The following is a 16,429-nucleotide window of genomic DNA, read 5'->3' on the forward strand; positions in this document are numbered from 1 at the left end:
GGGGCACATGTATCCTAACAGCCAAAAGTCAGGATGGCCAAAATCAACCAGTTCTTAAGATGTTCCCTAGATATAGTGGCCCCAAAAAGTATTTAACAATCAATATATTGTTCAGAATTAAGACAAAAGACAAACATTCAACATGTCCATAGTTAGTGTGATGAACTACACCTGTGTTTACTTTGCTAGGACACCTGTTTGAAACTTACTTCATACATCCACTAAAAATCACCTTGACACCAGTTGGTTAAAAGTAATTCCTAAAATGCCTCAGAGAAGTAAGTATAGTTCTGAGAAAATGTCTAGCATCATTTGTTTGCAGATGCCACACATTAATTACATATATATTTGTAGGGATGTGCCCGAAGCCGAATACCTTATTCGGAAAGGCACAAATAATGACTTCAAAACGAATAACGGATTCATCCGATTAATAGTAACAATATTCGTTTGACTGATTATCGTTTAAGAATAAAGCAACATTTTAAATAAACATATCCAAAATTACAATGAAATTATGAGTCAGTGAAGTCAATATTAGTAGCCTACTAAAGTGTAAAACTTAGAAATGAAAATGCGCACGGTGTAATTTCAGACCGGATGGGCACTGTCTCGAGTCCGTTTGCGGTGTCTGTTAGTTGTGCACTTCTGGATAGGCTACATTTTCCATTCCTTAAAATGTCTATATTAATGTATCGCATGATTCACACGTAATGATTTCCATGTATTCATTTATAAACCAACCTGAGTGCAATGTTAAATTCCTGACCTGAAGTGATGATTTCACAGCAGAGCACTTCTATTCACCTCTAAAATTTGACCACATTTATTTTCACATCACCGATTAACGGATCTGGTTAACACTTTATTCCAAAAAAAGTTTAAATGCTCTATAAAGTGTACATCTATTCAGAATATTCCTGCTCATGTGATACAAAGAAACTGAAACAATCATTTTTTCCCTCCCTTTAAACTGTACTAAATTTGAAAATGTTAACGTAACATTATTATTATTATTATTATTATTCTTTTCCCACTATTTCGCTAATTCTGTACGTGTAATTTAACTAAATAATTATGTCCTCCACATTATGTTAAAATATGTGTGCACAAATCAGCCTCGAGTGTAAAATTCCTGATATATTTATGGGTCTTTCACCTATTTGTAGGCTATATTGATCTATTCTAATTTCCTTTAATGTTTGTATTTAATGTTCGCTGCAAAATGTGTGCTTGACATTTCACAATTGCTTGACACCTCGTGCCTCAGTTAACAACATATTCTTCAGTTCATGAGTCTACATATTCAGCTTCATCTGGTAAGAAAAAATATATGAATAATAATATAATGAAATATTAATAATAATAATAATACTCATAGTAATAATAATTAGTATTAATTTTATTAGACTATTATTATGAATAGGCATATACAAGGCATATTTTATTTATAGAAACTATACTTGTAATAGAGTTACATTTAAAAAATGGGTGCTTCATTTAGTTTTGTAACACTTCCGGTTTAAGCCCCTCCCACATTCAGTTCTGTCTGAATACAGATACAGATACAGATAATGGCTGTGCTGCACACACCTAATATTTTGTAGCTAATTAATTGACATTCAGTCATTTTTAAGTGTGATGTACTGTAAGTGTCCAGATTCTTCTTGGGACCGCTGTAGTATTCCTTAAAGTATTTCTGTTCAAACAAAATGACTGTGACGTGTTTAAACTACGAAATTACCACTGTAGTTATACATACTGCTATTTAACATTTTGTGATCTCATTTAAGACTTATTATAAATAAAAAAAAAAACATCCTTAATGACGGTTTATTAAAGTTGAATGAGTTTTTAACAATGCTCGTTCATGGGAAAATGCACAACTCCAAACACAGTCGGACATTTCTACTTACTGCGCATCATAGGATGGATTATTTTACATTTTTTATTCTATTTTTTTACACTTTTTTTTCCCTTTTTGTAATACATGATCGAGACAGTGCTGTTTAGTGTTATTAACTAAGAGTAATGGAAGTTACTTTACAGATGAGGATTTACTAAAAGAAATACAAGCGGTGGTCCGGGGGGGTCTCCACGTGAACTTCCTTGAGTGATTTCGTTTTGGAGTAGAAGTTTGACATTCCATTCTCAATTATCATAAACGTATATAACATACACTCTATTTCTTATTTTATGCCCGTCTCTCTCCTTGCTTCACCAAATGACTTAGATATACACATGCTGCGTCACTCCCAGTTACAGTAAATTCTCAAAGCAATACATGCATTGTGCTGTATTCAGTACAATACCTGCTACAGATTGGAGCAGATATTTTACTAAATTTACATTGATCTGAAACATCCTTTCAGATTGAAAACATTTCATGTTAATAAAGGCCAGACTAATGGGTCAATCTCAGGAAACCTGCAAAAAACATGTCTACGTCATATTTTACCTTATATAATCGAAAAAGTTCTAGCAAATTATGTCAATTTTGTACATTTAAATAATATATATTAGGGGTGTAACGGTTCTCGCTAAAAAAACTAACCATACGGTTCGCCAACCACGGTTCAGTAAGCATTTGCTCAGTGGTTCATCTCTAGTTTAATAACGCATCTGGATCCTACAGTTTGGTTTAGAATATAAAGCGCCAAATAGACGTGCGCAGTTGTAACCTCTACTAATGCACCTGTATGGCTCTGTAGATGGACACACTCCACCTGTGTGTTTCACGTGGGTCAGCTTTCTACTGAAAGAAATTGTCCTATTAACTGTAAATATGTTAAATCAGTTGATGACATCACAGTTCTGCACGCATAGTTGGCAAAATGGCAAGCGGAGAAAACAAGTGCAAGAGAGAAGCCCCTGCATCATTCAAGTCTCCTGTCTGAGAACTTTCTTTATGCAGTCAACCAACACAGCGATGGTCCAAAAACTTTTACAAAACAGGCACTGTTTGCAGACATTGCTTGACACGAGTGCCGTATACTGGTAATACATTTATATTTGATTAGCTATTTACACTGACATCACCCAAGGATATATAGCACGTGGCGCACACAGAGCCGCAGGTGAGCCCGAAACTGCACACAGACACGACTCCCTTCTGTCTTTAAGCAGACACTCGGTGCTAGTTCGGACAGACATGAAACAAGAACTAAAGCGCTTGGGGTGTTCATTGCCAAAGTTATGTTGCCCTTACTCCGTTGGTAAAGATGTGGGATTTCCGCGTATGATTAAAATACTCGAGTCGCGTTGCGACATCCATTCTCGTATTCATTTTCATAGCAAGTTTATTTCTTCTATAGTGGTGTACAGATTCTGAACGCTGATTATACATCGAGTTGAGTTTGAAATGCACTTTATGTTGATGCATGTCACGTAATAATGCAGGTATTAGGTTAAAATGTTGAGTTAGTAATAAGAGAAAGTTTGTTTTTTTAGTTAAGGACCCTAATGAAAATTAACTATGGTTTTACTATAGTAATATTGTAGTAACCGTGACTGTAATAACAAGGACTATAGTCACCATGGATTTCGTAGCAGAGATCATGGTTTTGATGGAATTAACCATGGTTTTATGTAGTAATACTGTAGTAGCCATATAGTAACCATGGTTTGACTATAGTAATATTGTAGTAGCCATGACTGAAGTAACAATGACTGCTGTCACCATTGTTTTCTTGGCAGAAATCATAGTTTTGATACAATTAACCATTCCTTTACAACAGTCATACTGTACTTTCCATATAATAACCTTGATTTTACTATAGTATTGTAACCATGACAGTAACCATGTTAATTTTGTGGTTACTTTGATTTTATTACAAATACAATGTTTAAACTATGGTTACTGTAGTAAAACCATGGTGATTTGTAGTGAGGGCAAATCTTTTGAAGTGTTTGTTACCAAATAGAATATTTTTACTTTGGATTTGGCAAAAATATTTGTTTTTTTCCTGAACATAACAAATACCGAACTGTACCAAAACCGTGAGCCTAAAACTGTGATACAAACTGAACTGTGAGAAATTTGAACTGTTACACCCCAATATATACATATGTTTTTTCCCACATTACAGTAATTATTATTTTGGGTGGAAATGTGCTTAAATGTCATTGAAAGTTTTTTGTTTATTGTTTATTTGTTTTAATTATTCTATATTACTCTAATTAGGTTCTCATTACTGTAGTGCAGTGTTTTCTTTACTTTATTACAGTAATACAATTACTGTAAAACAATGATTTTTATATAAAGCTATCAGCCATGAATAATTATATTAAAAGCAGTAGAAAATACTAGCAAAGTGTATAAATACTTTACAATATATATATATATATATTATTGTTTTTTCACATAACGGTAATTAGAATTTTGGAGGGAAATTTGCTTGAATGTCATTTTTTTTAAATTCTAAATTATTCTAATTAGGTTCTAATTACTGTAATCTTATTTTCTTTTCTGTATTACAGTAATACAATTACTATAATACAATGACTTTTTGTATTACCAGCCATTAAATAATTAAAAGGAGTAGAAAATACTAGTATGATGTATAAGTACTTTACAATTTAAATAATGTTTTTTTATTTTTATTTTTTTGTTTTTTGTTTTTTACATTACAGTAATGGGAATGAGATTGTTTTCACATTACGGTAATGAGAATTTAGGGGGGAAATGTGCTTATTGTAATTAATATTAATGATCCAACAAATAGTTTTGTTTGCTTTAAGCAAAATATAAAGTACAATGTTTTTTAAACATTGAAATATGACCCAGACATGTTCTTGATGGGTTTCGTGAGATTCATGCTAATAGTCCCACTGGGGATATAAATATTTGGACAGACTGTAGTATTTTGTTTGTCAGTTATGATTATGTGTAAAACTGTAGAGACGAGAGGAAATCTTGCTGTATCCACTGCCATGTACTTCACCTGCATATAGCGGGAATATGGCCTTAGATTTAGACAATGAAAATGAACTGTTTTATCTTCCATTCTTAAACAAACTCAATATTATCTACAAAATTAGTTTTCCATTTTACAATCAGTTCTTCCCAGTTCAAAAGATCAGCAAGTGTTGAATTACGCCACCTGATTTATGTTATTTCTGAAATATTTGTTCTATTATTAGATTCATGTGCTAAGAGGGACTGAGATTTTCATCTGTGAGAAACTTGGCTCAGAAACACATTGAGAATGAAGAATTAGAACTTCCAAAAAATATGTTTTGTATAATGTAACATACTTTCAATTTAAATATGATCTTGAAATATTTATATGTGACCAGTATTTACTTTTCTTAATTCCTAAATTCTTTAGACACTGATGTATATAAATATGTGTTGGTTAGGAAGAATTTTAGTTGATATTAAACCTTGTTTGATCAGGATTAAATATATTTTCTGGGATCTGACACTTGTTTTTAAGCATTGTCATTTGTAATATGTTTTTCATTTTCTATCAATTGAATTTCCAGATGAGGTAAATCTTCTTTTCCTCACCACAAAAGTGACATAAAGCAATTTCACAAGGTTATGTTGACATGAATGTAACTGCTGCAATAGCTTAGCTTTTACTGTAACTTTTTAGCAGCAATGAAAAAAGCAATTTTTCAAAATGTCCATTATTATCAGGTGGTATGTATGTGTTAACCTTTACATTGATCATAGTCTGGAAGTTGTTTAATTTATTTTATATCAAATGCCCAAAAATGTCTTAACATGTTAACTTCAGAAACAGTTTAACGTACATTTAGTGCACACTTTGTATGTTTGTATACAATATCCATTAAGCTAAGTAATACTAACACACATAAAGGTTATACATTTCATACAAAATTCACCCCAAAATCTTTTTTTTATTATTATTATTATTATTTCATGACAATTAAGCACAATATTTCCAACATTTTAATTACTGTAATGTGTCCAGGCATTTTACTTTTGATATTACTTTTACTTTTTTATATTATTCACAATGGTAAATATTTCATTGAATCACTCTACTGTAATACTGTATTTTGTTACTGTATCAGTAAAAATGAAAAAAGAATTTTTTTTTATTAAAATCAGCATAAAGGCAGTACAACAAATTCTATCACAGTGTATAAATATGCTCTAACTTAAATCAGATATTGTTTTGTTTTTTCTGCATTACAGTAATGAGAATTGGAAGGATGCTTAATTGTCCCGTAAATGTCAGAATGCAGAAAATCTTATTGGTCCTAAAAATGAGCTTAAATGGGCTTCTTCATGCAAAATTACATTTTTAAGCAATGATGTCCAGGTTACTTGAGCGCAACTTGATTATGATGACAGATGTGACACTGTACAATGCATTTTGTTTTGGATTATTTCCTAGATTAAGGAAGTTTTACCAAAGTTCAATGAAGAACTGGCCTTTGGAAATGGTGCCACTTTAATTAAACCCCCCTTTGCACATTGTAAGAATGTCAGAAACTATTTGAAATCAGGGAGCAAGTTCAAAAAAAGGCTTTTCTGGAAGGAAAATGGATTCAGAAATGAAAAGACTGACAAAAAGCATTTGAAGATTGTATTATTCTATTTATTTTATGTGAGCATGTGAGGATACAGCCCAGTGTTGTAAACTCGAGTCATAGTGATCGGTGGCAGTTGGCAGGCGAGTGGCGTTTTAGCCGTGTGCACTGAACTCTACCTCTGCATAGAGTCTTTTGTTTCTGATTTAATACTTCTCTTGCTCTGTCTCTATCGGTAATCTTTCTCATTCTCATTGCGATTTCTAGGAAATTACAAATTCAACTCTTTCAGAACATTTATACTATAAGTGGTTTCTTATGAAATAGAAAAACGGAGAGAAAACTGCTGTTGTTCTTTAATGTTCAGTTACTGGTTGTATGCCTGTTTTTTATGAATAATACATTGTTGTTATTGTCATTTGTTTCAAACCCTTCCTCTGTATCTGTTTTCAGCGTGCCAAAGGCTGAATTCTATTTTCTCCAAATATCATTTTCATTCTACTTTCTGTTAAACTAAGTGAACCCAGTCGCCTGCGGTCTTCACCCCAGGAGCTGGAGGCTACAATGGTCGCATGCAGTCTTCTGTTCTAAAACTATGATTTTAACTGATACTCCCGTTCAGAAGCAATGTTTAGAAACAGCCACAAGAATAAACTTTTAAAAGTTGCAATAAAAAACTCTATGATTTCATGTGTTTTTTTTGTTTTTTTTTTTAGATAAAGGTTTTACAAAATATTTATACAAGATAAGGAATTAAATAACTATTCTGGGTTCAGTACAACTTTGGCTCAATTAACAGTATTAGTGGCTTAATGTTGATTTCCACAAAAAAGAATTTAGACTCACTCCTACTTCATTTAGCCTCCTGAGACCCAAGCATGACTGCTGTGTGCATTTTCCATTTCCCTTTTTGATTCGTAACTAGTAGCACCGAATAAACATGCAAATATATATATATATATATATATATATATATATATATATATATATATATATATATATATATATATATATATATAGTAGAGCAAGTAGTTTTCCTAAAAATGTATGTCCACGTATGTGAACAGGAGGACTAAGTTGTGAAGTTTAAAATAATGCCAAGCTATAGAAAGAAATTTATAAATTGTATATATAGAAATGTTTTCATCAAATTGTGTATTATGTTTCCAGGAGTGTTGGTTATTCATGTTTTTGAGACATTACAGACATTACATTGGAAATGAGCATAATTAATTCTGATTCAAAGTAATGGCCAGCATCATCCAATCTTTGCCAACCACGTTAAAATAAAATGATACATTATAAATTCTGAATATATGTACTGATCATTGTCACATGTCTGCCAAACATGTTGAGTGACCAAACATCATCTGCAGCCTGAAACTGAACTTTAAATAGGAAGTTTGGATTGAATGCAATTAGCTGCATAGAGAGCTATAGAATGCTCCCTTGCTCCCTATTTAGTGAATGACTTGACCTCCAGTGTGCTGTCTGTCTGCACTGGTGTCAGAACAGTTTGAAATGCACCTTATTTTCATCCTAACTCCAAATAAAGCCTCTGAAAGTGAAATTTTTCAGCTTTTGAATGAACCCATTGATTCTCAATGTGATAATGCACAGTAAATATAGGATTTCTAAGGAAAAATGCACTGAAGTGCACATTAGTGTACATTATGTTCAGCAACATGGTGTTTCGCGATCAATCGCTCAAATTTTTAAAATGCCATATCGGAGGAATCTAGTGACTAATATCTTCGACTCAAACAGATTTCAATGTAAAAACGTAATTATGTTTCTTACCAGATGTAGTTCTGTTGGCGTTTCTCCCAAAGGCAAACTCCGCTGTGATCAGCGCCATGTTGTTTTGTCACATGACTCTGTACATTGAAAGTTTAACCCTTAATGACAGCACAGAGTCTTCTGAACTGAGATCAGTTGGTTTAATTCAATTTAAATTATGCGTTGCATACAGTGGAGCCAAAGTACAATGTCCACGCATGTTTACGTGGGGTCGCACGCTTTTACAAAAATTGAAGTTTCAGTAATCAATCAAATTCAAAAATACAGCTACAAGATTTAAACATTATATGTGTTAACATGATTTTAGTGTGATACATTTTCTTACTATATCTGTGTAAAGTTATATCCAATATTTCAACTTCGTTGTCATGGCAACGAAACCCTGTAATCCCATTATGGACTACTTGCACTGAGCCTCATGATGTACTTCTGCTTTGAAATAGTGCGGCCCGCTAGTTTCCGGTTAAATGTGTTTACATGCACTGTAGTTGCCTAGTAGCCACTTAAAATGAGTGTTCGAAAGAGCATTTCTTTTTCTCCCCAATTTAGAATGGGTTGGGATGGGTGAGACGTGTCCTCACCACTTTTTGAAATAGCTTTCGTCAGGCATGTGTATAATCCAGATGAAACATCTCCAGTTCTTGAGTTGGAGTTTCTATTTCATCTGTGTGTGTTTCGACTGGCGACATATTTTGAATGTTATGATAAGTGTTCGTTGCGGCCGTTATCAGTGTCGTTTAGTGTCATTAGTTTTGCAGAAGCTCGTGCTCTTTTCCATGTCCCCCACTGTGATGACCTTCTCGACCGTATTTGTTGTGTATGTTGTATGTGTGTTGTCTTTTTCTCTTTCTCTCCCTCTCACTTAATCAATCAGGTGTGCTGTAACCAGGTGAGCTGACTGTTGATGGGGCGCACCGGTGCGCAGTACGTTTCCTCTCTATATAAGAGTGTTTCATGGCTGTGTTGTGTGATGGGAGATGAGTGTTCGTGAACTGTGCCATCTCGTTCATGGGCCCTCAGGCGCATTCCGGGTTCCCGCTGCTGGAGCGGAGAGTTTGTGGTTGTCACTGTCTGAATTTTAGCGTTTGCTGTTCTTTCATATACAGAACTGTCAATAAATGTGTCTATGTTTCCGCTACTCTCGTCTCCCCGCATGTTTTATTGCATTTTATTTTTAAAGTGTAACACCCATCCACTGACGTACAGATTCAATCTTTTTTTATTAAAATATAAAGTTATATTTGGGCGAATTAGAATCCAAAACCTCTAAAAACTAAAGGCAAAAAGTTACCACTAGATCATTCAGTCGTGTTCTTAATCAAAGTGCTGATCTATGTATTCATCTACTGATTAACAAAATCCCAAGACTGATAGTTGCAAATGTAGAAATGAAATTACCATATTATGTGAAATATTTATTTGGGTGCTTGAATCGGTCATTAAGTATAAATGTTGATCAAAACAGGTCATTTAAAAGAATCTTTTACTGTGCATAACATAATTAATATTCATGAATTTTGCAGCACTGCCCCCCACAGTACAATTTTCTATACAGTTTATTTTTATTTAGACCTAACTTTGTGTTAATCTTTGCTTTCAAATTGATTATTCCAGCTGTTACAAAGGTGATAGGCCTACAGGACTTTATTAGCAGAATAACATGGGATATGCATGCATTTTCCATCCATGGGTACACTTAACAAAAGTGGTGATGTTTAGTCCAGATTGCCAGTTCTAAATGTCAAGCTAAGGAACATTTAGAATTTGTTGATGTGTTTAATAGACAATGTCTTGGTGCTCTGGAGATAGAAGTGTTATTACTTATTTTTTATTATGCAAAATTAGAATGTTTTTTAATGTTTGCAAATCAGTATCAAAATGGTTACTATGTGGTTCCTGTGGAAATGCAGTTGTATCACAAATTCATGGACATTTATAATTTGATAGTGACTCCAATGAATGAACTAGTACTTGTTGCACTGTAGCTTAGTATTTTAATCCATAAGAACTATTCATAGGCACTTGCTTTAGTGTTGCCACCCCTCATAGTCTGCATGCCAACCCATAAAAAAAATTCTAGATCCACCCCTGATGAACAGAGATGTTGACCAGTTCCAATGATTCATACGAGTCTTTAGCTGTCACACTAGGGTTCTTTTTTTACCTCACTGAGCATTCTGCAGTGTGCCCTTTGGGTCAATGGCTGGACGGCCACTTCTAGGGAGAGTAGCCACAGTACTAAATCATCTCCATTTATAGACAGTTTGTCTAACTGTGGACAGATGAATATCTAAGCTCTTCGAGATAACTTTGTAACCCTTTCCAGCTTTATGCAAAGCAACCATTCTTCTGAGGTTTTCTGAGATCTTCTTTGTGAAGCATGGTCCATGTCAGCAGATGCTACTTGTGAATAGCAAATTCAAAAAGCTTGAGTGCTTTTTATGAGTCAAAGTAGCTCTAACCCACACCTCCAATCTTGTTTCATTAATTGGACGCCAGGTTTGCCAACTCCTGACTTTAATTAGCTTTTGTTGACGTTATTACACTGTGACGTCATTACCTACACTGTGAATGTTTGAATGATGTATTCAATATGCACAAGAACAATACAATAATTTGTGTTATTAGTTCAAACAGATTGTGTTTGTTCATTATTGTAACAGATGAAGACAAATTTATACATAAATGCAGGTAATTCCAAAGGGTTCACATACTTTTTCTTGCCACTGTAGCCCTTGAGAAAACTCCCATTGTGACAGCTAGCCCTGGTCTGCTAATGTATTTAGAAGAGAGGATTCAAACAAGATAGAAATCATAGAAATCAAATTTCTATATACATATAGTGGAGCCTTTAAGGCTATTCTATATACTTTTCCTGGAAACCTATGTCAAGTACAGTCATACATTGTATCTTGTCATCATTTTATTGAACAAATAGCTCAATGACATGTTTCTAAATTTATTCTGAATTTAGAGCATATGGCCTGTGCATTTTGGTCTTTGTTGGTCTTTGTTGGCTTTACACCTCTAAATTATGATCTAGTTTTAAAGGCAGAGCTGAGAATATAATAAATAATGCAGCTCTTTACATTTAAAATGCCTCTTAGTTTAAAAAATGCATCTCTTGTCATACGGTGAGGTCCAAAAGTCTGAGACCACATAAAAAAAATAAAAAAAATGTGGGATTGTTTTCAATTAAACCTGGGAATAAAATAAAAACTGACATAAAATATTTAACATAAGACATTTAATATTTAAGAAGAAATTAAGATTCTGCATTATTTCTAAAATGGTAAGCATTCTATACCCAAGCAGCTTCCCAATATGCAACTTGAACACCCATATGTCTTCATTCATTAGAGAGTAAGTCCTTCTGTCCAGATATCCCCCATTCAGAGGTCATTTAGACAGAGTTAAAAGCTTCAAGAGAATCTACCATGCTCTGCTCTGATCCCATGGCATTCAGTCATGCCAAACCCCTCAAAGACAGAGCTAAAGAGGGTATTCCTTTTAATCATGTAATGATATTACAATAACCCAGTGAATCACTAACAGAAGCCAGCCTAAAGCGATCTTTTCAAGCTCTGAAGAAGTCTTTAAATGTGAAGTGTGTAATTATTTCAGGGTCAAAATGTTTTCTACTATCCCAGTTTAATATTAAGAGACCACTATTAGTAACCACTGGTAGGTTGATTTCCCCTAAAAGTATGGCTCTGTGCCACATCCCGACCGAACAAAACTAGTAAGATATAACAACTATGTAAGGCTATTTTGTATCTAAATGAGATTAAGTTAAGGCATCATATTTTGAAATTTACGCCAACACAATGAAGTCCTTCCTAAGGATTCTGCCACCATGACCTCTATGATCTGCCTTTGTAATGCTTTCCATCATACATGAGAATGGGTTACTTGATGCCTGATGCAAAGGCTGGTCATTCTCCTGCAAAGACAAACAGAACCCAAATATCACAGCAATGCTTGCATGCCGACATGCCTTTGGTAGGTAAGAATAGCCCCACAATGGAGCTCACATCTCCTCTCTTCTGTTGTTTGAGAACAGTTGTCAGGACACAGGCAGAGGTAAGACAGGGAGACAAGTTGGTAGTTATGCACGAGTCTTGCCATTGTGGATTACACCAGACCAGTTTGAGAGGACCATCTATACCGACTGGGATTTTGAGTCGTGATAAAGGGGTTAATTTTGTATGACCACTGGGAATAAGTATAATACAGACTGTAAACTCCTATTCATATGTGGAATCAGACGGGACATATTTTGAGCAGCGAGATATCCTGTGTTGGGATCTCAGGTTTTGAGGCCTAAATCTGCAGGCATGGCGAAATTGGGTGCATCAGAAATTATCTTCTTAACTTTGAACCACAACATCACCCTCATAGGTACGTGCACACTTTGAGTACTTTAAATTGCTTATGTACAAGTATTTTGCAATCAAAACATTTCCCAAAAACTTACAAAGAAGTGTTTTAAAGGTTTAAAAATGCTAAAACAATAGATATACAGTTTAAAATTCATGTTTAATTTAAACTTTTTTTTTTTAAAGTTGAAACTTCCTGGGTGTCAGATGGTAGTTGAACATGTTCATAGTTAAAGTGATGAACATAACTTGACTAGCAATCTCCTTGGGCTGGTTAAAAGTAATTGCAAAAATGCAGGTTATTCTCTGCTTTTAACGTCAAAACGTAAACAAGCATGCGCACAACACTTGTGAACATTAGATAAGCCAGGGAAGGTGTACATGCACAGCAAAATCGGTGTAATTGGCAAAAATCTAGTTGTGCTGATCGATTAACGTTTAAACCATTTTCATTCAAATAATATTCAAGTTCAGTTTATCAAAAGAAAACCAGGCTGGCTTATTCATTCCATTTGTCAACATTAGTTTCCAGACCAATTTGTAAAGATACGCAATAGTGTATGTCTGAATGTTTGAAAGTTTATGAACTTGAATGAAACCTGTATAAACTTAATGTATTGTTTTATCCATTAGGGAAAGCATGGCTCATCCTGATGGTATTCTTAAGGATCCTGGTCCTGCTGTTTGCTGGTTATACCCTCCACCAGGATGAGCAGGAGCGATTTGTGTGTAACACCATACAGCCCGGTTGTGCCAACATATGCTATGACATGTTTGCCCCTCTGTCCCTTTTCCGCTTCTGGCTGGTTCAACTAACCACTATGTGCCTTCCCTATGTGATGTTCATTGTATATGTGATCCACAAAGTGATTTCTGGCCTAGCTGTTGATAGCGAGGCCTCAGAGTCCATAAAAGCAGACTCCCTTTATAAGATCCATCAAGAATCATTCAGAAAAGCATCACTGTGCAAGACCACTGTAAAGGCTCAGATGGGGCATTTGCAGCATTTCACAGGACCCTATATCCTGCAGCTGTTGCTTCAGATGGTTGTAGAAGCTGGCTTTGGAGCTGCCCATTACTACTTGTTTGGTTTCCACATCCCGAAACGCTTCATGTGTCAGCAAACGCCTTGCACCACCATGGTGGACTGCTACATTTCCAGACCCACCGAGAAAACCATCATGTTGAACTTCATGTTTGGAGTGGCTGTACTGTCCTTCCTCCTAAACGCATGCGACCTAATTTGTGCCATCAAGCATTCTGTGAGACAAAAAATCAAGAGAAAGATGTTAGTTGAGAATATGTATGCAGAAGAGCAGTACTACCTTTCAGGGAATGGGAGTAAAGGTGTGGACACCAGCATTGCACTGGTTCAAGACATGGTGAGCCCCAACTTCCGAAAAAGAGTGACCAGAAACTCAAGTGGTGACGAAGCTGCTTCCATTCTTCTAGATGATGACCCTCCTCCACCGTCACCTCTTGGAGGAATTTCTGGAATGCCTGGCTCCAACAACAATGATGATAGCAGCAGCTACCAACCTACCCAAGAAGATGGGATGGTGCGAGGGGGCAGCAAAGTTGCCTTGTGTCCCACTGAGCCTTTAGGGACTCCCAGATCCATCCGAGTCAGCAAACGTAGTCGCCTAAAACCTCCACCACCTCCACGAAGGGACAAACCAGCTGCTCCAGGGGCAGTTGATGTCTTGGGGGCAACAGCAATGTGTACCAGGAGAGTAGGGCAATATACATTGGTAGAGATGACCACCAGTGATGACATACCAACTTGCGGAGACGGGCAAGAGAAGAGGTCAGAGTGGGTTTGATTGTCATACTAGAGGACCATCATGAAGAAATGAATGGCTGCAAGCAACAAAATCTTTGAAATGCCTGCAAGTTATTAGTTGTGAAAAACAATGCTTGATATGTAAGGAATGGATTCTTTGGAAAAGCTAGGTGAAATGACAAGTATCTTTAGAAGACCTCAACATCATGGCTACATGCCAACCCTCAAATCATCTACAACCTTCAACATCCACATATTGCTCATGTTTGTGTTAGAGCATTCGCTTTCTTTCTCCAAAGAGATAGACCTTGACCTAACTTGTCCCATCTACAAGCAGGGGAGGCAGAGGGTCATTCTAAAAACAGGCCTGTTGCAAGTCCCTGAGGCCAAACAGCAAAGACTGACATACATTCTGCTTCAACTGGGGCGGCCACCCAAAAAGTACAGGAATCTGGTTAAATAGGCCCTCTCTGTGAGGGTATAGTGGTACTTCCTACTTGCACACAATCAGGGACTGTCAGGTTTCAGTCAATAGCACTGCATTATGAAACAATTACTGCCCAGACTGCTTTTGTATTTATGGAGGTTGGTAGCTTGTAACACTTTCAAGGACCCACTGGGCTTTGGTTTGGTCCTTTAGAGCAAACACTTAAAATAGAGCTCTTTATTCTAGTGTAACATGAGAGCCAGTCGACGCTCGTCCTTCAGACGCTCACAGGCTAGCTGCAACATGTAAACGTTTGGACATGTTAGCTGTGGATAGTCACCTGGGCTCCAACACTTCTGTCCTTACAATGTCAGTCATGTAGCACATAAAGCACACCAGGGATCTCTGGGAATGTCTTTTATGTCTTGCCATAGTACCACTGGTGATGAATTGTACTGCCAAGTGCTTCATCTTTTCTTTTTAATGCTAATTTTGTTCTTGGATTGACGTCAAATAGTTTGATGGTCATTGAGTCGTGATGCTGTTTTTTAATTGCCTGACCAAATCGCACTCCCTCTGAGAGTTGCGGGTAAGATTACACCATGATCTCCATGATGTGACTTGTTTGATAGTTGTTTGATAGTTAGTTTTCTTGAACAGACAGGTAAACCAGGGGTATCCAAACTTTTTTTAAGGGGGGCCAGAATCGATGCTGTGAATACATCTGGGGGCCAGATACTTCTCATATAATATACAGTATGGGAAAAAATATTTAAGAGAAAAACAATATGCATAATCCAGCTCTTCAGCACATCATAATAATAGGCTACTCTTTAGTTCAATATTATTAATTTACTTTAATTTAAGGTCACAGTCAAACCACGTTCAGGACCAAAACTTTGTTCAGGATATCAATGAACCATTAATAGAGCAAACTTATTTTGGTTCAATCAAGTTGAGAAGTTCCATACAGTCAAGTACATAAAAAGGTCATATATTCTATAAATGTTTCATTTTCAGCTGCATTATCAATTTATCTAATAATAATTTGGAAAATGAAAATATGCAATTATAACCAAACTAGGTTTTAACTAATATTTTTCATTTGTGATATAAGCAAACAGGAGCCTAATATAAACTCAACAGCCCTTTTACAGATTATAACATTATAACAGACACTGCGATCTACATTGCAGCACATATGCAAGGTCTGGTTTGACAGCCATAGTCGCAAACCGCAAAGCATCACGCAAATGGGCATCAGTTATTCTGGACCTCAAGTGTTTTTCTGTTCAATTTTTATGACAGAGGAAGTTAGTTCACACAGGTATGTGGACCCAAAGAGGCTCAACATCCTCTTGGTATGAGCACAAAGTTTGGAGAATTTCTCTTTACCTAGTTGTCGATAAAAACTGATTAGTGAGAGCTGCTGATATCGGCTGCACAACTCATCATCGCACTGCATGTCTATGAGCTCCAGTTGCAGTTCATGTGGAGCATTATCGGGATCCTTGGAGAAAGGAGACAAAAAAA

The 16,429-nt window shown here is 35.7% G+C and overlaps 2 protein-coding genes across 4 annotated transcripts in view; both read left to right on the forward strand.

Moving 5' to 3' along the window:
- Window positions 1-7,318, forward strand: part of LOC127432036 (cyclin-Y) — an 85,473-nt gene extending 78,155 nt beyond the window's left edge. For 2 of the 3 annotated variants that reach the window (XM_051682805.1, XM_051682807.1), the window contains one exon: window positions 190-7,304. The gene's annotated coding sequence lies outside the window, so the exon portion shown is untranslated. Of the gene's footprint in view, window positions 1-189 lie in introns of all 3 variants that reach the window. The other variant, XM_051682806.1, reaches the window with a different exon arrangement.
- Window positions 7,319-12,644: 5,326 nt separating this feature from the next.
- Window positions 12,645-14,509, forward strand: LOC127432033 (gap junction delta-4 protein-like). The gene is made up of 2 exons (XM_051682798.1): window positions 12,645-12,708; window positions 13,320-14,509. The coding sequence occupies exons 1-2, from the start codon at window positions 12,645-12,647 to the stop codon at window positions 14,507-14,509; spliced, it is 1,254 nt and encodes a 417-aa protein (XP_051538758.1).
- The last annotated feature ends 1,920 nt before the right edge of the window (window positions 14,510-16,429 follow it).

This window comes from Myxocyprinus asiaticus, chromosome 41 (genome assembly GCF_019703515.2).
Source record: "Myxocyprinus asiaticus isolate MX2 ecotype Aquarium Trade chromosome 41, UBuf_Myxa_2, whole genome shotgun sequence".
Taxonomy (NCBI): Eukaryota; Metazoa; Chordata; class Actinopteri; order Cypriniformes; family Catostomidae; genus Myxocyprinus; species Myxocyprinus asiaticus.

Coding starts and splice junctions, on each gene's coding strand:
- LOC127432033 (XM_051682798.1), top strand. CDS start 12,645: ATGGCGAAATTGGGTGCATCAGAAATTATCTTCTTAACTTTGAACCAC. Junction 12,709..13,319: donor CCACAACATCACCCTCATAG/GTACGTGCACAC, acceptor TTTATCCATTAG/GGAAAGCATGGCTCATCCTG.